The sequence below is a fragment of the Trichosurus vulpecula genome, chromosome 3 (genome assembly GCF_011100635.1).
Source record: "Trichosurus vulpecula isolate mTriVul1 chromosome 3, mTriVul1.pri, whole genome shotgun sequence".
In the NCBI taxonomy this organism is placed as follows: domain Eukaryota; kingdom Metazoa; phylum Chordata; class Mammalia; order Diprotodontia; family Phalangeridae; genus Trichosurus; species Trichosurus vulpecula.
The window spans coordinates 417,020,441-417,047,121 of NC_050575.1; the positions used below are offsets into that span (position 1 = coordinate 417,020,441).

General features: G+C 51.8%; 1 protein-coding gene across 1 annotated transcript in view; it reads left to right on the top strand.

Moving 5' to 3' along the window:
- NBAS (NBAS subunit of NRZ tethering complex) overlaps positions 1-26,681 on the top strand; it is a 271,212-nt gene that overhangs the window by 166,243 nt on the left and 78,288 nt on the right. The window contains exons 39-42 of the mRNA XM_036750476.1: positions 4,218-4,294; positions 5,561-5,698; positions 17,557-17,786; positions 20,563-20,673. Of these exons, the coding sequence (XP_036606371.1) occupies positions 4,218-4,294; positions 5,561-5,698; positions 17,557-17,786; positions 20,563-20,673 (556 nt within the window). The remainder of the gene's footprint in view (positions 1-4,217; positions 4,295-5,560; positions 5,699-17,556; positions 17,787-20,562; positions 20,674-26,681) is intronic.

Sequence of the window (26,681 nt, forward strand, 5' to 3'; positions counted from 1 at the left end):
AGAAGACAAGAGGTGAGGGTGCCCTTAATCTAAATGTGGCTCAGGGTCCAGAAAAGACAGAGGCCAGGCTGCTAACCTATCTCTTCCCATACAATGTAAGCTTCCTGGGGGCAGGGCCTGTTTCATTTTTCTCTTTGTACCCTGCGCTGCCCAGCACAATTCTGGGCACCTGAATGGTGCTTAATAAATTCTTGTGGATACTAAGTAATTGATCTCTCGATGGCCCTCCTTTATGTTGTGAATCCTTTCTTTAGGAGCGGAGTTGGTGAGTACTGGGTGATGCTGCAAGTCGTAAAATTGATTCTATGTTAACAGACTGTTACTGACGTGACATTTAGCAAGAGTGACTCTCCTGCTGGGACCACAGATCTGGGGACGTTTTAGAGTTACTGCAAATATCGTCTTTTAGCATCTTTTATCTCCCCCAGAGCCTGGCTCAGTGCTGCACATTCTGCCGTTGTTATCCATAACACAGATGTTTATCAAACTGCATTAAATCTGTATTCTTTTTAAAAATGAATCTACCTGAGCTCCGACATCCAGCGGAGTGTTGTCTCCGTCAGAGCTTCGCTCTCTGTTCCATTGTGGCTTTTCAGTTAGGCAGTATGCTTCTTGAAGCTGGTTTCCTCCATTGTTAAATGACTGGCTTGGTCTTGGTCACCTGGAACCTTTCCTTGAGCCCTGGCGTTTTTTATCATTGCTCAGAGCATTGCTCAGCTCCTCTTTGGGAATTTCCTTCAGGGTCTCTGTCCATCCTCTGCAGTCTCTGTAGGGCTGGCCTTCTTCCTTCTTTAAAGAGGCCAAAAGTCTGACCCGTAAGGTGGGCGAGCACCTTGTTTTGTCTGCCCAGAGAGCAAGAAAAGAGGTTTTCTCTTGGCACTGCCTCACTGACGGACTCTAGCGGGTGATTGCCAAAGAGGAGGCTGGGCATGTGTGTGAGTGTGTGTGTGCATGCATACTTGCGTGTCTGTGTGTGTGTACATGTGTACATGCGTGTGTGTATGAGTGTGCGTGAGTGTGTGATGAGTGCATATGTGTGTGCATGTGCATGCATGTGTGTATGTGTGCATATGTACGTGTGTGTGTGTGTGTGTGTGTGTGTGTGTGTGTGTGTGTACGTGTGTACGTGTGTGAACCTCCCCCCAGGATGGATTGGGAATCCCCACCTTTGCATTTGGGAGCTTCAGGAAATTTCTCCAACACTTAGACTTCCTGCTCGGTAGCCAGCCTTCATTTATCAAAGAGGAAGCAGAGAAGACTGTCCTGCCTGGATGAGGGAGGACAGGAGCACCAGCAGTGAGATGATGGGTTCCCAGCTGGAATGATGTCTTCCAAGAAGATGCAGAAAGATCCCATGAATGTTCACAAATCAAAGCAATTTCCTTTGAACAGCCTTCAGAATATTTCTGGATTGTGGGGTCAGAGAACCAGAGTTGGAATTCAGATTCCATCTGGAAGACCTTGGACAAGTCATTGACCTTGGGCCTCAGTTCTCTGTGCAATGGCAGGGTTGACCAAGAGTATCCATTCGGTACCTTCTCACATTAATCCTGCAGTCCTTATCAAGACTCTGTGCAGGAAGTGAAAATGGGAGAGCTGAGGCTAGGAGCCATGAAGCCCTGACCTTGGTTGCCAGGCTAGGTCCTTGTCTGAGGTTGGATTTGAGGCTGTCTCCTGGCTCTACTTCCAGTGTACTTTTCACTGCAGTGTTCTGATGAGGGAGGCCCCCAGGCTTGCGCCTGGTCAAGATGGCAGCAGTCTGCCTGCCTGTTCCAGCATTGGCCAAATGCAGCCACTCATGGGGTCCCTCCAAACTGCCTGCCCACGGTGGCTTGCCCAGCTCTCTGGAGCTTTCTCCTTCCTGCCTGATGGGCCACGTGGCTTTCCCTCGAGCTGCCATTTGCTTGACCTCTGACTCATTGGGCAGAGCATCCGGCATGGGAATATACGTGCTGGTCCAGCACAACCCTGACCTCCAGTCTGTCTGTGACAGCAGCCTGGTTGTGGGAGGGGATCAGCTCTGGGCCCCTGCTGCTGCTCCCAGGGCTGCCTGCACCAGGCACCAGCTTGGGGATGTGGGTGGAGGAGTGTGATGTCATGGAGCTGGAGGTAGACCTAGGCTTGGCCATGCTGGCTTTTCCCTTTAGCTCCTTTTACCTTCTGGGCCTCAGTTGTCTCATTCGTAAAATGAGGGGCTTGGACCGAGTGGTTGCGGCTGCCTCTGTGGCATGTTCGGCTTTGGAGCTGGCCCAGGCTCGGTGGGCCCCCTCTCCCTCCCTGCCATGTCTGCTGGGGCTTACTCAGGGATGGCAAACTAATTTAATATTAGTCGAAAGGAAATACAATTAGGAAGGTAAATCTGTGAATAAACGGATAAGCGCCTATTTCCAGAGCCAGATATTAATTGCTCGTGGACTGTGGTTCCCCTCCATCAGGGCGCGTCATCAGGAAGTGATTCTCCTTGGAAAGCTTGCTCCGCTCTGCAGTGGCTTCGGATCTTGCGTTTTCATTAAATGCTTAGACTTCTTGAGCCCTTCTTCATCCTGTGCATATTTTAATGCGAGCGTTTTCTGTTTTAATGGGATCTGCAGAGCCTTTTCTGGAAGGATGTCGTGGGGGAGGGAGGTGCTGCCTGCAGAAGCTTTAGACGAGGAAATGCACATCGAATGTAGAAAAAGAGTGGCTTTCACTGGCCGGCCTGTCCACCCAGGAGCCAGGTAGTGTCTGGTGTGCCTGCGAGGGCCTAGCCTTGTACCTGCTGGGGAATTGTTGACTAGAATAGGTTATCACAGCAGTGCCTGAGAGAAGTGTGGACAGGGCCATGAGTCTGGACCCTACCTGGCCCCTTGTGTGGCTCTGGGATTCTTAGGATGGGTCGGCATTGGACAGCATTCTGGGTATGTCTGGGTGTATGGCCTGGCCTGGGAACACAGAGGTGACCAGTTTGGATGGGGTGTAGACTGTGTGGGCCAGTCCTGAGACAGGGAAGATGTGCAGGTCAGCAGCAGGCTGTGTAGACAGCATGGGCCAGTCCTGGGAGATGGGGAGGATGAGGTCAGTGGCAGGCTGTGTAGACAGCATAGGCCAGTTCTGGGAGATGGGGAGGATGTGCAGGTCAGTGGCAGGCTGTGTAGACAGCATAGGCCAGTCCTGGGAGATGGGGAGGATGTGCAGGTCAGTGGCAGGCTGTGTAGACCTCATGGGCCAGTCCTGGGAGATGGGGAGGACCTTTCCTGTGGGAGGAGCAGGGCTCCCATCTAGAATGTGGACCATTGACAATGTCATTATTTTTCCCACATTGTGAGTTGTCTCTCCACACCTTGCTGAGCCACGCTCCCTTTAAATACACGTCCTGAAAGGTTTGTTATGAAAGCCGCAGCCAGGCAGTTACCTGGAGGTGCTACCAGGGAGCAGGCAGACTTGCAGCTGCTGTGCCTTGATCACATGTGCATGTTTGAGGCCTGCTGCCTGGGGCCTCCCAGTGCAGGGGAAATCATATTGCAACCTGACTCCCCACGGTGAGAGGGCACTGAGTTAGGATCCTGTTCATTGCCCCTTTCTAGCCTTCCTTCATGGCCTCACAGTGCACGAGGGTTGGTCAGCCAGTCAGCAAGCACTGGTTAGTGGGCCAGACCAGGTCCTGTGCTGAGTTTCTCTATGGCTTTGCCATCCCGGACCCTGTTCTCCCAGGTAAGCCCCCCACAAGGTGGAAGGGCTTAGAGGATGAATCTGGTGCCAGGCTCTGGGTCTTTTGTCTAGGCACCAGCCTGGCTAGGGCTGGGGAGTCTCATCACAGGAATATTGGCTTTCCTCTCCCACTGTGGCCATGTGTGAAGGGAGACCCTGGACTCACACTGTCATCTGCCCTTGTGCTGGGTGTGCCCATGATGTGGAGATCAGAGACTCGGGAGGGGTCACAATATGGCATCCTTCCCACGAGAACCTTTTACAGTTCCACCCACGTGGAGGGAGATGCATCAAGCCCATGTCATCCAGGATAAAGGGTGATAAAACTGTTGTTGAGCTGTCCTTGGTGCGGGGGCCAAGGTGGGACACCTGAGTGTATGTGGAGCCAGTACAAAAGACATGTGATGCAGGTGGCTGTTGGGCGTGGCTCCCAGGTGGAGGTGGGGCAGCTGTGCCCCCAATCACGGCTCTGGCACGTTCCCTGTTGCACAGGACAGATGCTCACCTTGTCCTTTTTTCTTGCCTTTCAGTCCTCCTACAGCTGGCGAGTGATGCTTTCCCACATGACATGACCTTGGCCTTGGCCTACCTGCTCGCCTTGCCACAGGTGAGTTGTCACACAACGGGCGAATGGAGGGATGGCCACTTCCTGGCACCGTCCCTTGTCCTTTCCATGGCGACTGTTGAACTGCATCAGAATTCCATTTTGTGAGTGTGTAATGTGGCTGCTGACTGTCAGACAGCGCTTTGAGCATTCCTAGGCATGGTCAGTGGAAGCCTGTAGCTTCTTTTGAATCTGGATGAGATGGTCTGGACAGTCCCATCTGTCTGAATCTGGGATTCTGGGACAGACAGATTTATGGGGCGAAGTAGAGAGAGGGCTGGACTGGGGCATAAATCTGGCCTTCAGTGTCAGTGACTGGACAGGTCATTTAACCCCTCGGAGCCTTGGTTTCTTCATCTGCTTGGCTGAAATCATAATTACCCATTAGCATCTACCTCACAGACCTGTTGTGAAGTTCAAATGAGCTCAGAAAGAAGTCTTGAAAAACTGCCTCCATTATTAGTCAGTGAGTTAGTCAGTCAGTGTTTATTACATGCCTGTGTGTGCTGGGCACAGGACTGGGGGCTGGGGAGACACGGACAAAAATGGAAATCCTCTCTGCCTCCAGAAGCTTCCATTTGCCAGGGACCAGAAGCACTTGTGTATCTGGGTTTACAGAATCAGGACAGATCAGAAGGGAGGGGGCCCCTCCCAGCTGGGGCTGGGGGGTCAGGGAGAAGGCGGGGTTTAGTCCTGTCCTGAGGGTGGGAGGGATTCCACGAGACAGAAACAGAATGAACGAATTCTGGGCAAAGGTGTGGACATGAAAGATAGAGTGCTTTGTTAGGCTCTGAGGGAAGGGCAGCTTGGTTGCAGAGTGTCTTGGGCTTGCAAAGCCTGGCTGAGGCCACGCTGCCAAGGGCTTTAGCAAATAAAAAGAGTTCCTGTTTCATTCTAGAGGTCATAGGGAGCCCCTGGGATCTATGGAGTCCAGGGGTGAGGTGTTTTGACCTGTGCTTCAAGAAAATCCCTTTGGCAGCTATGGTACAGGGGCCTGGCCCTGAGAGAGGCTGGGGGCAGAGAGAGCCGGGCTGGGGGGAGAACAGAGGATGGACATCCCCTCCGGATGGGCTTGGGACCAGAGCCATCACGGCCATCACAGCCATCATGTTCCTGTTCTGAGCCTCAGTCATCAGGCATGAATTTTAGAGCAGTGGATGTGGGCAGAGCTGGGGGGTTTCCTGAACCCAGACCTCCTCGTGCCTTCTCGGGATGCTTTGTGTTCAAGAGGCTCAGCCTAGCTGCTCACTCACTCCCTTTTCCTTCCAGGTGGTGGACGCCAGCAAGTGCTTTGAGAAGCAGGCACCGTCAGCCTTGTCACTTCAGCTGGCTGCTTACTATTACAGCCTGCAGATCTACTCACGTTTGGTGCCCTGTTTCCAGGACAGATGCCATCCACTCTACAGGGTGAGTCCATTGGTGAGCACAGCTCCATATCACCCTGGCCCGTGCTCTAAGCAGGCCAGCAGCGTTGCTTCCTGTGGGCCTCTTCAGAAGACTCCTCCATGCTGGGCACTTGATGAGCTTAGGAGGGAGGATAGCCAGCCTGGGGAAGGGCCTCAAGCCCTTGTCATATGGGCACCAATTCAGGGAACCAGTCCTGTTTAGGCTGGATCAGACAGGAGAGCTGGTGGTCTGCTGGTGTTCAGGGGCTGCAGGTGAGGAAGGACCATGAGACTAGCTCTGCTGGGCCCCAAGGGCCGAACCCAGAGCTGTGGGGGCAGATATAGCCTAAAGATCCCCAACCTTGCTGTCCAGGGAAGCTTGGAGCTCTTCTGGTGTGGGATAGGCCATCCTAGGGTCAGGGCAGGGTATTGAATGGGCTCCTTTCCCTGGGGTTGGGACAGGGTGTTGAGTGGGCTCCCTTCCCTGGGGATCATCACTTGTACCAGAGAGGGAGGCCCCTTCCATCTCCGTGGCATTTCACTGCATTAACAAAACAGCTTCCTTTTGAGGCTCTGATTTTTCTTTTTAGCTCAAGAATTCTTTAATTTGCTTTTTTTGCAAAAGGTCAGAACTGAAGAGAAAAGAATTAATTAGCATCTGAAAGAGGGAGCTTGGTTCTTTAGTCGCCTGCCCAAAGGAAAAACAGGCCTGTCTGTCTTAGTCAGCTTTGGCTCTGCTGGTCTTACTTCCCTTTGACCGTAGGGCTCCCAGTGACCCACTTAGCTATAGTGACAGTCAGGATCAGGACCAAGGCTCCTCGCAGCCCGGCCACTGGGGCTCCCTCCCCATCAGAGGGTCTTTTTCTGCGGACACAGAAGGATGCAGGACGGCTTGGACAGGTGTGATCTCTGGGTGCTGGGCACGGCAGGACTACATTGGGGGAGGGGCGGTGCTGTTAGCAATGCTTCCCTGTGGTAGATGATGGCCTCACAGTCACAATAGTGACTGACAAATGCAGCCAATACAAGTGTGGTGTTTGTTGATTAAAAAGAAAGAAAAGGTTTGATTTGGGCACATGAAGCCCAGTTAAGGGCTATCCTCTCAGGAGGAAGCTCCAGGTATCTATGGAGGTCAGACTCCTAAATAAATACCACCCCTGAGACACTCTGGCCAGTGACCCTCTGCTGAGTCATCAGAGAGGGCACCCCGTCACTCTCCTGTCATGGAGAAGGTCCTGCTGAGGGCCCAGATAGAACAGGGATTCCTTATGTGGTGAGGGCCTCCATCTGGTTTTGTTTTTGAATGATTCTGTGCTGATGGCATCCGGCTTCAGGGGTGAGGAAGTGAATATTTACTCAGGAGACATTGGCCACTTAGGTAAATCCCTGTGGATGACCCAGGCCTAGTGTCTGAGCTGGCAGACTAGTGAGTGACCAGTGCACAGAGTGAGGACGTTGGCACACGTGTCTCAGGCTGTACAAATGGACAATGAGTACGACTTTGAATTGGAGAGGGAGACGAGTGGCTGGGTTGCATATGGGTGGTTGACTGGTCGGTGCTTCTAATGTTCTCAAGCTGCTTTGTGTCACAGAAATATCCATGTTTAACCCCGTTGCCCTCTGAATGACGCTACGTGATTACAGATCTCAGAATACCGTGGTCTCTGAGGAAGCCATTCTGCCTGTGACTGAGAGGCCGTTGTAGAGATGCATGGGGGAGAAACTCACCTGCAAAACAGTGATACGAAACAGTGGTGCACGTCATATTACCCAAAAAGGTGTGGTTAGACTTGGGGGCAGGCCAGCATTGGACCACTGAGATTGAGAGATGAGGGATAGGGCCCATGAAATATAAAATGACCCGAAAGAAAGATGCTGGCATGCTGTGCAGATCTTCTTTGGAGGGATTGGGAGGTCCCTGGAACAACTTGAATTGGGATCTCATTGAATGCAAAGTGTTTGGGGACTGCTATCTGCACTGAGGGAGTACTTACCTTGGTGTGATCAGAATCTGGGAGCTGGAAGGGACCTCAGAAGCCTTCTAGGGCCATCTCTTTGAACTAGAATCCCTGCCAAAACTCTCTTGACAGATGATCACCCAGTCCTTGGGTGAGGACCTCCAGGTAGGGTAAAGTCATGATCATCTCCTGATGCAACCCCTTTCCTAGATCCATAGATCATGGAAAATTTGAAGAGGTAAAAATTAACATTTTGAAACGGTCCTTTTATCATTCTGTGTGGCACTTCGAAAGTGGGACAATAAATTGTAAAAGATTGTATCTCCCTTTGAAGTTAAAATGGGACCCAAACACAAGTCCTCATGGGACTTACCTTATCCTCTATCAAGCTGTGAGCAAATGATAATCCCAGGGTGCTGCTGTTTATCCACAGGCTAGAGACTCCATATAGCCTCCCAGCTAGAACATAGTTGGGAGCCCAGAGTGACTCATACAAAGTTGGAGAGACACCGTTTTTGGTTAATTAATCATTTTATTAATTGTGCCTAGTGAGTAATTAATAAAAGGATTGGTCACTTAGCTGTGTCTTGTGTGGATCATGGTGGCCTCTTGATACTTGTGTGTCCTTGGAAGAGTGGTTGTTCCCAACTTCTCTCAGTCAACTCTGATTGGGTAACAATTAATGAGAGAATGCACACTATAATGAGAGGGGGATCTGTTCTGCTGAGGGGCTGTGGGACAGGACTGATTATGTCCTCCTTGATCCCCCAGCCTGAGTAGAACACAGTGAGCTTCCCAGGTTGGGTGGGCTCTGACTAACACTGAGGAAGTCTCCTCAGGAGAATCCAGTCTCATTATCAGCAACGTCCTTCAGATGCTGGTTTGACCTGGTAGAGGATGAGGAAAAAGGAAGGGAAAAAAGCCTGCATCTTCCTGAGAATTGGTTATTTAATAATCGTTTCTATCACCAGAAATAATCTAAGGCCCTTTAAGCAGTGACTGGCCAAGGTGGGATCTTCCCCTTCAGCCAACATTTATTAAGTGCTTTCCACATACAGAGGGCCCCGGTAGGCCCTGCGTGAGAAGACCAGATGGAAGGAGATAGAGGCCTGGCTGCCTTGACTCAAGACCTTGCTGGAGTGGGGCGACATCAAGGACCAACACTAATATACAAAGGCATGTCCCACCTTGTCTAGGAGGGTGGGAATAGTTTAGACAAAGTTCGAGGGGGCATGGATGAGATGTTCTGTGAGTTGGGCCTTAGCTGTAAGGCCCAGATTTCAGAAGGTGTTGGATGGTGGGAAGGAGGGTGTTTCAGGCATCACAGCATGGTGGGACAGTGTGGGATGTGCCCAGTGGGCAGTGGGATGCCAGTTAGGGGATAAAGTCTGGTGATGCCTTAGTGTGCAGGGTCTTGAAGGCCTGCTCGGGCACCAAGGACCTTTTCTCTGCTGGTAACAGAGTCTTTGGAGGTTTTTGGGCAGACAATTGATCTGATCAGAATTTTGCTAAAGGGCAGTGTGTCCTGAAGTTGGGAGGCTGGAGCAGTCATGGCAGAGGACTTGGGCACCAGCATGTGGTGCTGGGCAGCTTTGCCGAAGGAGGAGTCTTAGGAGGCTAAGGTGGCTGGGCTGAGTCTGAGGGGCCAGTCTGAGGTCCTGGAGCCAGAGGTGTGGGGGACTTGGGGCTCTCATGCTGCCCAGGCTGAGTGGGAGGAATAGCTGCCAACCATGGGGAGGCCAGCGTGGAGCCCGGCAGTCTGGGACCTGGGAGGAAGGCCTTCCTGCTGCCTCAGCTTGACCTCTTTGTGCTGGTGCCTAACTCTCGTCCTGTCTCCTCTGCCCTTTGTAGCTAACTTCCTCCATCCACAGTGGGCACCGCTACTTCCCCTCCTCTCACTCCCTTAATAGCAGGGCCCTCGTGATATCCATCTCAAGGGTAGCCATGGTTGGTTTACAGTGCCCACTGTGTTCCTGCAGTGTCTGACCTGGCTTCTGCCCTCTTCACAGGCCTTTGCTGACCTCTGACTCCTCCCCTCCTGCCCACACACATGCCCACGGCTCTCCCATCCTCAAAAAAACCTTCCCAGACCCTTCCATCCCTGCTAGCTCTTGTCCTCTCTCTCTCGCCCTCTGTAGATAAACTCCTCCAAAGCTCTTCTCCAGTGGGGGCCCCACTCTCCCTCCTCTCTCTCTTATTAACCCCTTATGGTCTGTCTTCTGACCTCATTCCACCAGAACTGCTCTCTCCAAAGGGAGCAATGGTCCTTTAGTTACCACATCCAGTGGCCTTTTCTCCATCCTCACTCTTTGTGGCCTCTGACATTGTTGGTCACTCTCTCTTCCTTGACACCCTCTTCTCTCTAGGTTTTTGGGACACTCCTTTCATTCCTGGTTCTCCTCCTAGCTCTCTGACCACTCCTCTGACTTTTTGGCTGGCTCCTCTCTAGATCACACCCTCAGTAACTACAGGTGTCCTCCAGGGTCTGTCCTGGGCCCTGTCCTCTTTTCCCTCTGGATTACTTTGGTTGGTGAGCTCCTCAGCTCCCATGGATCTAATGACCATCTCTATGCTGATGATTCTCAGATTCACCTGGCTGGCCCCAAGCCTCACATCTCCAGCTGTCTTTCAGACATTTGGTAGACTTCTTGTCCTAAACACAACTCCTGACCTTTCTCCCTAAGCCCTTCCCCTTTACTGTGGAGGACCACACCCTCCTCCTAGGCCCTCTGGCTCTCCCAGCCTAGGAATTGTCCTTGGTCTCCTCACCATCTCTCACTCTTCCCATAGCCAATATGGTGCCTCGGCTTGTTGATTTCACCTTGTCTCTTGGCATCTCTTGTATATACGCCCCCTCCTTCCCTCTATCGCTGCCCTCGCCTGGTGCAGACCCTCATCGTGCCATGCCTTGATCATTGCAGTCACTACTGGGGACTCTGCCTGCTTCCAGGTCCCTCCCCACTCCAGCCCATCCTCTAGGGGCTCCTTATGGCCACACAAAATGCTGTATTTGCCATTCAAAGTCCCGTCCTCCCTCTCCAGTTCTCTTCCACCTCCTTCCCCATCGTGTATTCTTTGCTCCAGTAATCTTTGCCTCCTGGCTGTCTCATGAACAGGATGCTCCATCACTTTCTCTGGCTATACCCCACATCTGGAGCACTCCTCCCTCCTCCTTTCCTTCTTAGCCCCTCTTCATTCCAGTGCTTTCCCCTGTCATAGCAGATTGTAAGTGCCTTGAGGGCAGGGAGTGTCTCTCATCTCCCTTAGTGTCCTCAGAGCTTAGCATTGTGCCTGGCACACAGTAGGCACTTTTTGACTGATTGATTGAGGCAGGTCTGGGCTCCTCAGCAGCTTTGGTGAAAATCTCCAGGAAGGGTTATGGTCAGAAGTTTGCTGCAGAGTATGATGGCCCTTCCTAAGGAGAATCCTCGAGCATGGTGAGGTGAAATGGGGCCGTGATGCAGTCATGACCCAGAGGCCTGGCTTCTATTCCTGGCTCAGACACCAAGTAGCTGAATGACATTGGGCAAGACACATCCTAGTTCTCTGAGCCTCAATTTTAGCCCTCCTCAGATCTGGGCAAGTGGCCATTTAAGTCCTCATCACGACACACAGGGCACTGAGCTCCAGGGGGCCTCAGACACCCACTGGTCATCTGGGCAAGGCCCTGCGTGGGCCTGTCTCCACATCTTCAAAATGGGGACCATGGTGGCACCACCTCCCAGGGCTGTGAGGATCCAATGAAGTGATGCCTGTCAAAGCACCCAGCAGACCACACAGCTCCCATGTTACTGCTGCAGCTCTCAGTTTCCTGCCTTTAATTGGTGGTCTCCTCTCAGCAGCCACCTGCAGGGGCACCCCCAGCCCCCCCCCATCTGGTCCTTTTCTTCTGCCTTGGGCTGGACCTTAGAATTAGCTACAGAGGCATCCCGGTGGGTCCAGGAGCCTCAGACTTGAATTTAGAGCCCCTGCATCCAACCATGGTCAGTGACCTCTCTGGGCTCTGGTGCACTCAGGGCCCTTCCAGCTGGGCTGGCCTGACTCCCCACTGTCTGGTCCTCTACTTCTGTTTTGCACTGGACCCTAGAATTAGCTACAGAGGCGTCTCAGTGGGTCCAGGAGCCCTGGACTCGAATTCAGAGCTCCTGCGTCTGACCCTGGCTCAGTGACCTCTCTGGGCTCTGGCCTACTCGGGGCTCTTCCAGCTGGGCTGGCCTGACTCCCTGCTGTCTTGTGGGACTCTTTGGCAGATTTTCTTTCTTTCTTTTAAACTGTTTTTCTGCAATAGATCAGATGTTTTGTGCATGGGAGCTGTGCTGTTTCTTCTCAGATTTTCCAGGTCACTTCTGCATTTAAGCTAAGTGGTAAGCATGAATTAGCCATTATGTGGTGGAATGAGGCAGGTAGGAAATGTCCCTGGCTTGAGGTTGGTTTGGTCAGCATGGAATTAGAGACTCCATCTTTTTCCATTACATCTGAGTGAATGGCAGAGTGATTTGGTTCGTGGCGTTTTGGCATCTTCATTATTGTGTCCACATGGAAACACTCTTATCTTTTAATTGGCTGCGTGTAGGTAGAAAAATAGCTAATGGTTCCCTGCCTTTTGCTCCCAGAGTTCCCAAGGAGGCTGCGTCTAGCAGGAAGGAACAAGGGCTTGTGCATCTGGCTGAGATTTCTAGGGAAAACTCTAGACAAAGCAGTGTTAGGAGGGGGAGAGAGGAGGCCCAGAGCACCTCGACACTCCTTTCTGAGCGTGGATGCCCCGGACAATGCATGGAAGCCCAGCGTGGGACGGGGTCAATGCCTGACTCTGGTGACTTTTGAAGGGGTGGGGACAGTGTGAGGAGCAGCAGCGAGAGGCCCACTGTGGGCTGAGGCTGCACCCTCTAAGCCCTCTCCTGTGACTGCTGAGGGCACCACCCTCCTCCAGTGCCCTGGGCTCACCAGCTGGGAGCCATCCTGGACCCTGCATTCTCTCACCCCCTGTGCCCCCACATGTAAACAGCTGCCAACGCCTGTGACTTCACCTTCCCAGCATGGCTTGGATGCTCCCCCTCATCTCCTCTGCTGTGGCCCCCACCCTGGTACGGACCCTCGGCGCCTTAGGACTGGGCTGTGGCAGCAGCTGCTGGGGGGCCGCCTGCCTCGCGTCTCTCCCCACTCTGGTCCATCTTCCAGTCGGCTGGGAAGCTGATCTTCCTGAAGCCCAGCTCTGACCGTGGCCCCTCTACTCAGGGAACCCCAGGGGCTCCCCATTCTCTCCAGGTTCAATACAAAACGCTCTGTCGTCCAAAGCCCCCCTCCCTCTCCTGTCGCTGACATCTCCCTCCCAGTGATCCGGTGGCATTCTCTCTTCTCTGACTGTCCCTCCCCCGGGCCTGGACTGCTCCACTTCCTGTATCAAGCCCCCACCATCATTTCCTGTTCATCTTGTATAGAGCTTTCTTTGTATGTATCTGTGTATGTTGTCTCTCACATTAGACGGTAAGCTCCTTGAGGGCTATCTTGGTATCCCCAGCACTTAGCTCAGTGCTTGGCACATAGTAGGTGCCTAATAGATGTTCCCTGACTGATTGCTTCATCTTCCCTCGTTGCTCGTGCCCATTCGCCCTTCACTGCCTTGTATTTCCCTGCTGGTGGCCCCCTTTCTCCGTGTTCTGGATAGACCTGGGGACGTCCTTGGTGTGTCTCCCATTAGACTATCAGCCCCTTCTGAGGAGGCCTTGGCTCATCCTCTCCCCTCCAGGCACAATGCCTGCCTACATCTTGCTGGCCCTACCACACCCCGGATCCTGTCCTGTGAACTTGGTCGGCCTTAGTTCCTCCCTTGGTGAGTCTCTCCGGCCCCTCCATCCAGCAGGCACCTCCTCAGGTGCTTAGCGATATGGCACAGGGCATTAGGAGCCTTTTGGTAGGCAGAGACCTTTCGTTCCTCTGGGTCAAAGCGTCCTGTGGCCCGTCTGATGGAAGCTGGTTAGCTTGTTTTCAGCGGCTGATCCTTTGTCGAATGAGACTGCTGAGTTCGGAGCCCGTCTGATGGAAGCTGGTTAGCTTGTTTTCAGCGGCTGATCCTTTGTCGAATGAGACTGCTGAGTTCAGAATTAAATATGGCAAATTTCTGATGAATCCTCCAAAGGCAAAAAATGGAAATCAGAGACGTTTCGATTTGTTGCCTGCACGCAGAAGCCTGCTCCCTGGGACTGTGGTCTGTCTCACTTGTCATTTGGTGTCCTGTGCTCTCATCTGTAGTTTTTTCCCATTTTTCTTGGTTGTCCCCTGAAACTCCAGACGCTGACTTAGTCAGAGTGGTCTGATTTCTTTGGAAGCTTTGGTGTGATCACCAGGCTTCCTTTGGAGGAGAGGCCTGGGTGGGGCAGGAGGTGGGGCTGGCTCTAAGCAGCCTGAGGACTGACTGGCCTGTCTGTCCTGGGGATGCCCTGCCATCCTCCCTCCCACATCCCCAGCTTAGCAGAAGATCGAATGCCACAGTTCACTCAGAAAATGGCTGGTTGAGATCACTTTGCCTCCTGGTACTTTAAGATGTATTTTGCATTAATGAACAGCCTTCAGGGCTAACATCAGTTGTGACTGGAAACATGCCTTTTGTTCTGCCAGGACAGAAGAAGAAATGGAGGGAGACGTGCGACCAAAAACTTTGCTCTGCAGAAGACGGTGGCTTTAGTTCTTTGTGACCTTAATTCTCTAAGATTTTTGGAGGAAGGAAGACCTGGGTTCAGATCCTGCCTTGGACACTTACTAGCACCCTCAGTGATTGTTAGGACCAAGCGAAGTTACATTCAGTCTGTTATTACTCTGGTCTGGCAGCATTTGGAGAATGGAATTGTGTGTTCAGTTTTGGCTCCATCTGATAAAAGGATGACCACCACAGGATGGTGGAAAGACTTTTGATTCTGGACCTGTGGAATCTGCACTTCGACTTCCAGTCCCTTTCCTGGGCCTCAGTTTCCTTGTCTGTAGAATGGGGTGGGGTGGGGTAGAGAGGTTGGACCCAATGCAGAGCTAACAGCATGTTTGCCTTCACTCGAGAAGGGCTATTTCTCTAAAGTCCCACCAAAGGCTGGGTTATTTTCTGCCCCTCTGCAGTTACTGCTCTCATCTCTCTGTCTCTTCTCCCCTGTCACCTAATCCTCAGATGGCCCGTGCATGGTCCTTTGCCATCCCAATTTTCCCCTGCTCCACCTTCCCAGATTATCCACATCCTCCCTAAGCGGTCATAGCCCAGACTGATCCTTAGGATATTCTTTTGTTGGGGTCTGACCACAGCAGAGCAGCCTAGGACCACCTTCTCCCTGTCCTGGTGGCTCAGCTTCTCAAGGATGCCCAGGATCGCCTTAGCTTTCTTGGCCACCATATCACACTTGGGACCCTTTTTGGGCCTGTGGTCCACCAAATCCCCACATCATTTTCACATTGCTATCTTCTCCATCCTATACTTCTGAAGTCAATTCCCTGAACCCTGGTATATGACTTCACGTTGATCCCTGTTATGTTTCTTCTTGCTAGATTTGTCCCCGTGTTCTAGCTGGTGCTTTTCTGTGGATCCCGACTTAGTCATCCCTCCTGACACATCACCCCACCTTTCCCACTTTCTGCTGAGCTGGGTGGCCTCGGCCTAGATGGCAGGGGTGTGCCCTGTGGCTCTTGTGTGTCCCTCACTGGGCCTAATGTCAGACTGGGACCATGGAGGTGCTCAGACGGGTGTAGCTGATTGGATCCGGCTTTGAACCCCATTAGCTTGGTTAACATTCATTCAGGCCTTCCTATCTGCAGGGCGGCCTTCCTGATGGTTGTTGTTGGTCTTTCTCTAAGAAGACCAGGACATCAGGAAGGTGATGCCATGACAAGGCGAGTGAATTGGATTTAAGTGAGGCAGGGCAGTGCAGGCTCACTAGCCTCACTTCCTCCTCTGGAGCTGTCTGGGTCCAGTGGCCAGACATGGATCGAGATGACTGCAGATGGCCCAGGATGTAGTGGGAGACCCTGGTCTGGGTGTGGCACACAGCAGGAACGTCATGAATGCACATTGTTCAGACTGAGTGACAATGAGAGGGGCTGTGGGCAGCAGTTTATAGAGCCTTCTGTGTCGGTTTCCCTCTGATCCTCATGACTGCCCTGCCAGGCAGGGGCCGTCTTCCCTGTAGTCTTGTTGTCCCATTTCTTTGTCTTTTATTTTGGAGGCAGTTGGGGTTAAGTGACTTGGCCAGGATCACACACTACTAAGTGTTGGAGGCTGGATTTGAACTCAGGTCCCCTTCTCTCCTGGGCTGGCGCTCTATCCACTGCGCCACCCAGCTGCCCCCTGTCCCCCTTTCTCCTGATGGGGAAACTGAGACATAGAACACTGAGCTGGTTTCCCAGTGTTGCAGAGCTCTGGTCCTGATGGCAAGTTCAGAGCGCTTCACACTTAGCAGAACTGCCTCCCACTGGTATGCAGAAATGGTTGGGTTTTTGTCAAACCTTTATCCAAAGCCCATCTGCCGAAATCGGGAAATATTTCGTTAATTACTGTTTATCTGGTCTCCTGGATTGTCCCATAATGGGATCAACCAAGAAGATGTCAGGTTAGGTTTTGTGATGCGTCGTAGATCCCTGTGGTGTGAAATAACGGCTCCATCAGTCTCTAATTAAGGATTGGGCCCCAGGCGGGTGTCCTGGATGGCTCCCGATTCACTGCATTAAATGGGTATGTTGGGAAGGAAGGTGTCAGTGCTGTCTTTGGGAAAGGGCTTTACAAATGCTGCTGTCATTACTATCATCATTCCTTAAGTCATTGAGTGGTTCTGCAGCTGAATCTGGAAAGGACTCCCAGGGATAAGATACACCGCCCCCCCCTCCTCCCCGTCACCCTCCAGCTCCAGTGCCCGGGGACCCACATGGTGTATGAATGGGTGTGGAGCCTTGGGCTAAACCAGGAGGGAGGGATGTGGGCTGGGTCTGGACAGTGCCGATGGTGGGGAGGACCTTCCTGTGGTCAGTTAGATTGGGGGCTGGCCTGGAGCATGTGCTCAGAACCGAGCCATCCCCAGGGGCTGAGGGGCTGCTGGAGGGGGCCCGTCCTGCACTGAGGGACATCGCTGTGGCAGCTCCATGGAGTGTGGGCTGCTGCTGCTGCTCCCCTGACCCCAAATGCAGAAGCAAGTTCTAGTGAAAAGATATGGGGGGCATTACTCTCTCCTTTACACCTTCTCCCTTCTAAGGAATTCTGGGTTTTGTGTCCAGTCACACTTTTTTGTTATTGTCAAGGAAGCTGCCAGAAATAACACAGGGGTGGGTCACTGGACCTGAGATCTGAGCCTCCGCTGGGGAGCTTCCCTGGGGTGCGGGGCAGCAGTGCCTGGCAGCCAGCAGCATGGGCCTTTGGTGCAGCGGTCTGGGCATCTGACAGCCCACTCCTGGGCTGGGGCTGGGGCTGCTGCTGCTGCTGCTGGCCATCTATAGTCCTCAAGAGGAGATTCCTCCAGATCGAAGGATGTACACATACCCCCATGTTAGTGGAACAGATGGGCTGTGTACGAGGCCCTGGTAAACGGCAGAGAATCACAATTGTCGGGAAGGCAGCTTCACGAAGAAAAGTTGGGCCCTTGGGCTTGCTCTGTTGGGCCTGGGCAAGGGCACTTTCAGATACCACTGGGTCCAACGCCTGCATTTTACAGATGAGGAAACTGAGGCCCAGAGATAGCATCCTCTGACACTCGGTTCAGTGTGCTTACTGTACTGAAGTGTGCTCATTGCTTTCAGCCTCATTCTTCTCATCTCTAAAATGGGGCTGATAGTCTCTGCTGCCCTGATGCTATTGTGAGGCCTGAAGGAGAGGGTGGGTGTGGGGAGCAAGGGCTCCCCCGACCACGGTGGCCACATCCTGCCTGACATGTGTTTGTTTCTTGGGGCCGGGTCACTTCAGGCCGATCCCAGTGAACTTGTCCAGATGGTCACCAAGCACATCTCTGACCTGGATGGACAGGCCTGGCCCGATGACCTCGGGGTGCTGGTCCAGCACTTGGGCTTCTACCACGAGCGACTCCTGGATCTCACCCAGGCCCAGCTGCTCCAGGGCCTGCGCAAGGGTGTGGATGTGGCCCGTTTCACTGCGGATGACCAGTACAAGAGGGAGACCATCCTCGGGCTGGCAGAGTAAGTAGCAGCGTCCTCCATGCCCCTGCTCCATACCGGGGGTGACCTCGGTCATGAGGCCATGCCTCACTCAAATGAGCAGTTCCAACACTGGACGATCTCTTGGGTCCCTTCCAGGACTCACTTGTGCCAGTTCTGGGCTCAGGTGTTTCCCCCACCCCCAACTCTCATGTCAGGAGGCCCCACACTTCAGCTCGGGGCGGCCAACGACTTCTGGCAGCCTCTTTGAGTCCAACCCTTTCCTGGCTGGGAAGGTCACACAGTCTGCTTGTGGTCTGAGCATGCGGGAACGAGCCCCTGAGCTCAGGTGTTGTGGGTCATGTTTCACTAGTGAAGGGAGATGCGGGAGAAGAGACTAAACATGGAAGTCTGCCAGCCAGGGCAGCCCACCTTTAAGCACATACCGTGTGCTGGGCCCTGTGCTGAGCTCTCACTCTCTGATGGAGGAAACTACCTGGGGACAAAGAGTCACATAGGAGATAGCTACCAGCAAGCCCCAGGCGGGGGCATTGGCATGGAGGGGAATGAAGGGGGTGCATCTTGTTTTGCCCACAAGAGAGAACAGCAGCTTCTGAAGGCAGGGACCGCATTACAATCCCCATAGGACCTTGCCCACAGGACAGGCTCAGGAGAGACTTACTGAGCGGCTGACCCAAGTAAGTGATTGGTAATTAAAGGGAAAACTGACAAAACTGTCTTGATTTAAGCAATTCTGAGAAAATGAATTCTCATAAATTAATATGACCTGATAATTTGTCTGTGGTACCCTTGCTCACCTAATTGGAAAAAGGATTTCCTTGTGATTCACAGTGTTCAGAGATTTCTTTTCTCTCTCTTCCATTACTTGTTGATTTGTGCATGTGCAGAAAAGCAAAATGGAAAATAATTGTGCCTTTTAAATCTGCTTTATGATGAACCATAAAAATACTCTTCTCCCCAAAACCTTGCTTTGGCAGGAAGCTGTTGCAGCAGTCTGGCTAGCAGCTGTTGTGGGGGCGAAAGACCAACACAAGCCCAACTACAAAGACGCTGCCAGCACAGGTTCTTTTGATCTGCTTTACTGAGGAAAGCAACATTAAGGTGTTAACAATCTTATTTCGATCCAACATACAAATATCATTCACTTAGTTCAGGGGAAAAAGCCAGCACCCTGAACTTCAGAGCAAATACAAACAAATTACAAACATACGTTATAAACAGACCAAATACAATTCATAGTTACCAAGAAACCATCAACATCTGGGTGAGCCGGGAGACTCTTAGAGTGGCTGCCCAGAGTCCTGTGCCTCCAGGAGTGAGAGCCTCAGCAAATAGCTCTGTTCTCTCTTTTTATATACTCTTTAGTCTTCATCACATGTCACCTGAGCAACCAGAACTTATCTCCTACTATTGGCTCTGGTCTTAGCAACTCCCCTTAGGACCTTGAGGACTTCATGCCTAGATAGGCTTAGCACCTAGTAGACAGGGGTTTGGGCTCGGGGCTTTGCACCTAGTAAGGCTCAATCAAAGACACTTAATTTATCATTCTAAAACAGTAAAAAAGTCCCAATTTAATTGATATTACAGAAGCGTCTGTCCTTCTTAATGGTCAGGACTTTGGTATTCCTAGAGATCTCTTGGCTCAGCCAAGTTTCTTCTCACAACCCTACACCTCAGTAGATGCAGTGGCCAAAAGATGTCACCACCTGGTATCTAGTCTCCTGGCCATGAGCCCCATTGAATATACGGGGACTGGGCTGGCCTCAGGTGACAGGTGCATGCCCCCTCGCTGGCATGCACTGTAAGCCTTCGCAGCTGGCTTTCCAGAGCTTGCTTCCACTGCCCTGGCCTTTGAAGACCCCTTGTCCTTTCCTGGTCCAGTGAAGCATCAGCAGAGGATGTTAGTGGAGGAGCAGAAGGCATAGATCTGGACAGGCCCTAGGCCTCCTCTAGGCCCTTTCTGTCCATCACTAAGAGAAAAGTGAGGCACAGAGAGGAGTCCCCAAGGTTACCTAGGCAGTGAGTCCTAGAGCTGGGATTCCTGCCCACAGCCCCCACTTTAGTTAAACAATGTGTCCTGAGGGCCTCCTGTTCACAGAGGGCTGTGCTGGGAAGAGGCGTCCTATAGACTGGCCAAGGTGCAGGGCCCCTCTCCACTGTGTGCGTGCAGCCATCCAGCTTCTTAAAAGAGCTTCAGGGGTCTTCCTATCTCTGTCCCCTTTGAGGGACAGACACCTTGATTATCCCCCTTTTAAAGATGAGGAAGCTGAGTCTCAGAGAATTCCTAGTCATGTGGACTTGGATCCAGCCGTCGTGGGACAGCTAGCCCTTTTATCTCAGGCACAGGATCCCACAACTTGGGGAAGCATTGAGGGAGGTTTCTCATGGCCCTGCCCACAAGCCCCTGCTGTGTCTGAATGACTTGTCCAAGGTCATGTTGTTAATGTGCCATGGAGCTGGGGTCCCATGGTCTCCTGTGTGAAATGACCCCTGGGGTATTTCTGGTGCTGAAGGGGTAGATTGTGGTGGCCTCCCCGGCAAACTGAAGACCGCTGTGTCCTGAAGGCACAGGGAGGTCAGGAACATGGATCCTCTCTAGGTTTTCCCCCTTTTGTGTGGGCCCCATGTGATGTTCCAGCGCGCCGACCCTGACCACTGGACAAACCCATTAAACATCACACTCAGGGGGGTGACGTCTCCTGAATGACCTGCTGGGGAGCGGGGCCTCTGAATGTTTTCTGTGTGGCTCATGGCGACCTGTTTCCCTTTCTTCCCTTGGGGCTGGTCATCCTTCCAGGACTCTTGAGAACAGCGTGTACAACATCGCCCTTTCCTTGGCCCAGCGGTACAGCGTGCCGCTTTGGGAGGTTTACATGACCCACCTGGAGTTCCTGTTCACCGACACCAGGTGAGTCTGTGCCCATTTCCTTTGCGTGGTAGACACCCCTTTTGTGAATCTGGGAGTGATGTGTGCAGCTCAGGGGTTTTCTCTCGGCCGGGGACTTTTGGATGAGCTGAGTTCTAGACTCTTAGGGACTCTCATAATTCCCCTGGCAGTGCTGCTCGGAAGGACCTGGCTGAGAAGCTGTGGCGGGGGCCTGACTTGTGTGCATGTGCCCGTCTTGTTTTCTCTGGTGTTTGGTGAAGATTCTTCCACTCCTTTTTCAGACAGATGTCTAGCCCATCCACGGGGCACCGTGCCCTGGCCTCTCCCGACAAGACACCCCTCCCTTGGCACAGCATTTGAATATGAACAGCTGTGGGGAAACCAGAAAGCAGCGGCAGCGTGACCGTTTTTAGGTGTCAGTGATTTCAGAGCTGTCACTAAAGAATCCTGTCATTTCCAGCCTCCATATGTGTGCATCTGTCCCTTCCCTCGACTCCCTCGACCGCTGCTCTAGCTCACCCCTTATCCCCCCACCTTGGCTCATAGCAGCAGATGCATTCATTGTGTCCCTGCTGCCTTCAGCCGCCTTCAGCCTCCCCCATCTTTGAAATGTACTTGCCCTCTCTTACCGTCCCAGCTGTTCAGTCTGGTCTGGGTCTGGGTGTGGGTCTGTGGGTCCGCAGCACCCCGGGGCTGTGCAGGGGATTTTCTTGGCAGAGACACTGGAGCACTCCGTCATTTCCTTCTCCAGTGGATGAAGGCAAACAGGGCCACACGGCCGGAAAGTGTCTGGGCTAGATTTAAACCCGGGTCTTTCCTGACTCCAGCTTTGCCACTCTGTGGCTGCTGTGTTTTCCGTGGTGCTTCTGGAGGTCAGGCTTGGGCTCATCCTGTTGCTCCTTTCTTGGGCTTGTGGGTGTTGTGTTATTCTAGGCTCTCAGGGACACCTTGGGGACCCAGAGGGGCCAGATGCCCAGCTCCCCTTGTCTGAGCTCTGCTGGTTCCTGAGCAAGAGGAGGTGCTGCTGGCCTCAGCCCCTGTCAGGCAGGACTAGAGCCTCCCCTGTGGCTTGGGATTCCCGCCCTGGTTATTCCTTTCATGCCCAGGCTGGATGCTGGAACTAAGTCCCTGCTCTGCACCTGGGGGGAGCCGCACCTCTTCTTGGTGCACTGCCCTGGTCTCCCTATATGGGAATGCCAACGTTGTGTGCGGGGCCCCTTCTCTGTTGGGCCACTCTGGATCAGTGGCTTGGACCTGGGGAGCGGGCCACCCACAGGTCAGTTTGCACCCATCCTTGCTGCGGTGTGCTGGTATGGATGTGCCCCAGGATGGCTCTGGGACCTCCTCTTACCCTGCTGCCCAGCCTTGTTTGCCAGTGGATTCTTTCTGAGCTCCGGATGGGACCTGGTGGCCTCTGGCATCCTTTCTAGCTTTCCTCTCTCTGATTTTGTCTTTTCTTTAGTTCTTAAGTGTGTTCTTGAAAATTTCCTTTTGTTGATGGTTATGAAATTTCTTTTTTAAAGTACCAAGGTGTGTGTATGTATGTATATATATATATATATGTATATATATATATGTATATATGTGTGTGTGTATATATAATATGTATATATACATATTTGTGTGTGTATATGTGTATAATTCCACTTAGAAATTAAACCAGTGCAAATTAATTGCTAAACCAAGGAACTCTGAGGCACCTAGATGGCATCTTTATCAGCAAACATGTGACTTGTTTGCCCAGTGGAGAGCTAGCTGCCAAAGACAACACTGGTTAGAATAGAAACCCCATCTGTAAAACTTCATGGAGGATGACAGATCGCTGTGAGTAGCCCTGGCTGGTAAACCCAGAGAAGCTGAGGAGGGTGGAGCCTGTTCGGGGAAAGCTTCGTGTGGTCTCAAGCCAAGTGGAGTCATCCCAAGACAGAGGTGGGGCATGTGCCACACTGAGGCCCCATGTGGCCCTCTCGGTCCTCGGTGTGGCCCTTTGACCGAATTCAAACTTCACAGAACAAATCCCCGTAATAGCACAAAGAGCACTGGGCTGCCTGTGGCAGAGCCAGGGACCCAGCCCCTCCTGTGGGGGAGGGCACGGCCTGGCATGAACGGATGGATGGATGGATGTCCTTGGAGGGAGCTCTCGAATCTGCTAAAAGATTGGTGGGTTGTGTTTTCTTCACAAATCTGTGTTCTAACCAGTGTCTGCCAAGAAAGAGCCATTCTGCCCTCTGTCTGTGTGAGCCCATGATGTTTCTCTCCTTACCTTGAGGCCACGCCCTCCTTGGACTTAAAAGACCACATCTCCACGAGGCGAGTCAGCATCGTCTGGTGGGGGGAGCGTGGACTCGGGCCACAGCTCTCCCACGATGCCCCTTGACAATAGAATAGCGGACATTGATCGATGCCTTCAGTTTTGCTGAGCACTCTACAAACGTCATCTCATTTGATCTTCACAACAGCCCTTTGACTTAGAGGCGGTTGTTCTCACTGTTCTACAGATGGGGAAACTGAGGCCAGAAACATGAAGTGATTTGCCTGGCTGCAATCCCCAGCGGGGAAGTGTGGGAGGTGAGGCTGGGGCCCAGTCTTTCCTCACTCTCCCTCTAATCAATACTCTCTGTCTCTCTGTCTCTCTCTGTCTCTCTTTCTCTCTGTCTCTCTTTCTCTTGCTCTCTTTTTCTGTCTCTCTGTCTCTCTCTTCTGTTCTCTCTCTGTCTCTCTCTTTGCCTCTCTCCTTTCTTATCTACCTCGTTTCTTCTCTCTCCTTTCTTTTCTACCTCCTTTCTTCTCTCTCTCTGTTTTTCTGTCTCTATCTCCTCTTTTCTCTCTCTGTCTCTCTCTCTGATACTGTGCTGCCCATTTTCCTTCCCTTTAGAAGGTGACCTGTAATGGCCCCTAGCTCTGGATCCTGTGGTTTGATGAAATGCCATGGCCCCTAGGGCAGCCTTCTGCTGGGGGTCCTCTCTGAGCTCAGCTCGGCCAGGTTTTGGCTGATGGCCGCAGTCTGTTCTTGGTACCCACTCTGAAGCCTTTCTTGTGTCGGGGCTCTGTGAGAGCTGGTGCTCTGCTATCCAAGCCTTGGAAAAGCTTAGGTCCTACACAGGCCAAGGGGGCATCTTTGGAGGACTCTGCCAGAGTGATCCATCTGGCCTTAATCTCCTTTTTGTCTTTGTGTGCACTAAGCATTAGCCTTTGGGTGGAGGGCCCAGAAACCCGAAGTAGATCTACATGAAAGAGATGCTGGAAAGTTAGCTCAATTCAGAACTATTTATATCAAGGAAAAGAAAGCGCCTGGGCTGTGCTCCCCTATTTGTTTTCTTCTCTGTGCCGCCTGCGTTAGTATTCATGGCAGATTGAGAGAAGACTAAATACATTTAAATAAATTATTTGTCCTATAATTGCACACGGCCCTTCCACACGCGCTTTTCTTGAATCCTTCTTCCTGGCGTGATTGACAACTTGAAGCCATTATAGTACACCTTAATCATAGGATTAGTATTAATAATTCATGCCTTGTGCATTGTGTGCTGCTAAAAGCTAGTTTATGCCAATAGTTAATCTTTGATAGTCAAATATTCCCTATTTGTATAAGCTGCTTTATAGCTAAAACTTGGAGGGGGGAGAAAGGCACTCAGCTGTTTATGAGGGTAATCATTTATTTGGTTAAAGAAGAGCCAAGAGTGATTGCCGGGCACCCACTGGTGGCCCTTTGAATGTGGATTCCTTGGAATGCTTTTCTAAGATTTCATTTCATGTTCCAAGGGGAGAGATAACAGCTTCTTTCTCTGGAGCCTATTAAAATGGGCTATTGATCACAGATGTTTGTAAAAGATGTTAGCACATTGTAATTTCCTGGGGAAGGAGGTATCTGTATTTATCATGTGCCAGTAAAGGCATTCCAATACATGTGTCAATCTTGACAAGATAATTAACCTAAACTGCTGATGAGACAGACCCAGTTGTGGGCACAGTAAAATCTAGGGATGGGGAATGGGGGGGATGTAATTGTGACTAAGATTGAGATTGCACCCTGTATGAAGTGGAGAAAGTGAGAGTTGTCTTTCCATTGTGTGGACAGATACACCCAAATGTTCTAGCTCCCAGAGTGTTAGGTGAAGAATGGTGGTAGAATCCCTTTGTGATAGGGTCAAGACGGGCATCTATTTAGGCAACAGTGTTAGATATGGTTCCGTAGATTGGGTCACCTCTTGGAGGCTTTTGGACATCACCCGTTTTGTGGTTGGTGTGAGGCACATCCACTTCCGTCATGGTGTATTGGGAGGGAGAGAGGACCGCAGACTCATCTCACTTGCTTTTTTGTCCAGTTTTACCTTCCCACTAATTTGAAACATTTTCAAGTGAATTTTGGGAAAAAACCCAAACCATTTTGGATGAATTCCTCATACCAGGCTAGAGATTTGGTTTTTCTCTTTGTAGCCAGGTGACCTTGGGCAAGTCATGCAGATTTTCAGAGTCTTCCTCATTTGGAAAACAGTCACATGATAGTTGATTGAAAGACCTGAGGATGTTGTCTGGGAGTAGAGGAGGTGCGGACTGGGAGGTGGGGAGCTGTCTTCAAGAGAGATCAGACTTGTTGACCTTGAACAACGGGTAGCAGTGGCTGGAAATGAAAGCGTCACGTTGTGGTTGCCCGGGGGGCTATGGCTCCTCGCCCCAGAGCTCTTCAGGACAAGAAGATGGAGGGCTCTGGTGGGGAGACGCTTCCAGAGGATCCTTGTTCCGTTACGTTTGAACTGGACGGTTGCAGAGGGCTGTTCCGGCTCTAGATGCTTGTGCATGCTTCCTCCGGGCCCCAGAGCCCGTGGTGGCTGTGAGAGGGAGGGTCCTGCACATAGGAGGCTCGTGGGGCCTAAGAGAGGTCAGGCCAACTTGCCCTCGTCTAGAGCCAGCGGGTCCTGGGCAACAAGATGGGCTGGTACTGCTTGTAACCTAATAGTGAGGAGAAGCGGCCCCCTGGGTAGGAGGAAACTCTGAAAAAGTGAGCCCCGACGTGCGCCCGCTGTTCGTAGCATGGTTGCCATCTTGTGCTCATGGCTGTCAGTGGGCTGCGTGTCAGGGTGATCCTAATGACTTCCTTCTTCTTATCCTCGGAGGAGCTGGTCCTGCACCGAGGCGCCAGTCTGTCATTCCTTCAAGCTCACATTCTCAGTCTTGTTGCGCCACTTAACCGAACAAGGGCTTTGTATGGCTGGATGAGCGTATTAAGATGCCCGCTTCCATGACGCGATCCTAAAACGACGATGAGGGGCTGGTCCTCATCTCAGCCTGTTCCCACAGCACTTTGATCTTCTCTCATAGGGCTCGATAGCTTGAAAAAGGTTCTTTCCAAGGAGTTTGGAGATGATGAGAGCTTGGTAGGACAACACCGAGTAAAAACCTTCCTGAGTTTTTATCAGTACTGTTCTATCCTGTGATCGTGGACTGCGATTCTGCCTCACTGACGCTCTGTTCTTTTATTTGTGAACTTCCAGAGGACGTAAAACTGAGATCTGTTCTTTGTAGGATGGACGTTTGTCCTTTGTCAGTATGTGAAAGCTTGCGATGTATAATTCTGGCCACTAGCAGATTGCAGTGGTTTGCTATATAGATCCCCATTTCCTTGAACAACTGGCTTTGCTCCCCGAGTCTGGGCTGTGAAAGGATAACTTTCTGTCATTGTGACCTGGCCCTGACGTGCTATCATGGACCCCTTGGTTTCTGTAAGTACAGCCATATGACTCAGTGGTCTGTTTGAGATTAACAGATGGTCGGTTGAATTCTTACTCATGTCACCCATGGAGGGCCTTTTGGGCCTACTCTTGGGTTCTAGCCTTTCCTTTGGCACCATCTTGAAGAAACCACTTTGGGTTGCATTCAGCAGATCCAGTGGCTTATGCCTGTTTCTCATCCCCTTGTTCAGGTTGTGACCTGTCTCGTGTGTTCTGAGGACGCCGGTCGATCTTCTGCCTTTTTGGGGAGGAGGTGTTAATCTTACTAAATCTGCTTACGGTGATGGTTTGAAATGGATG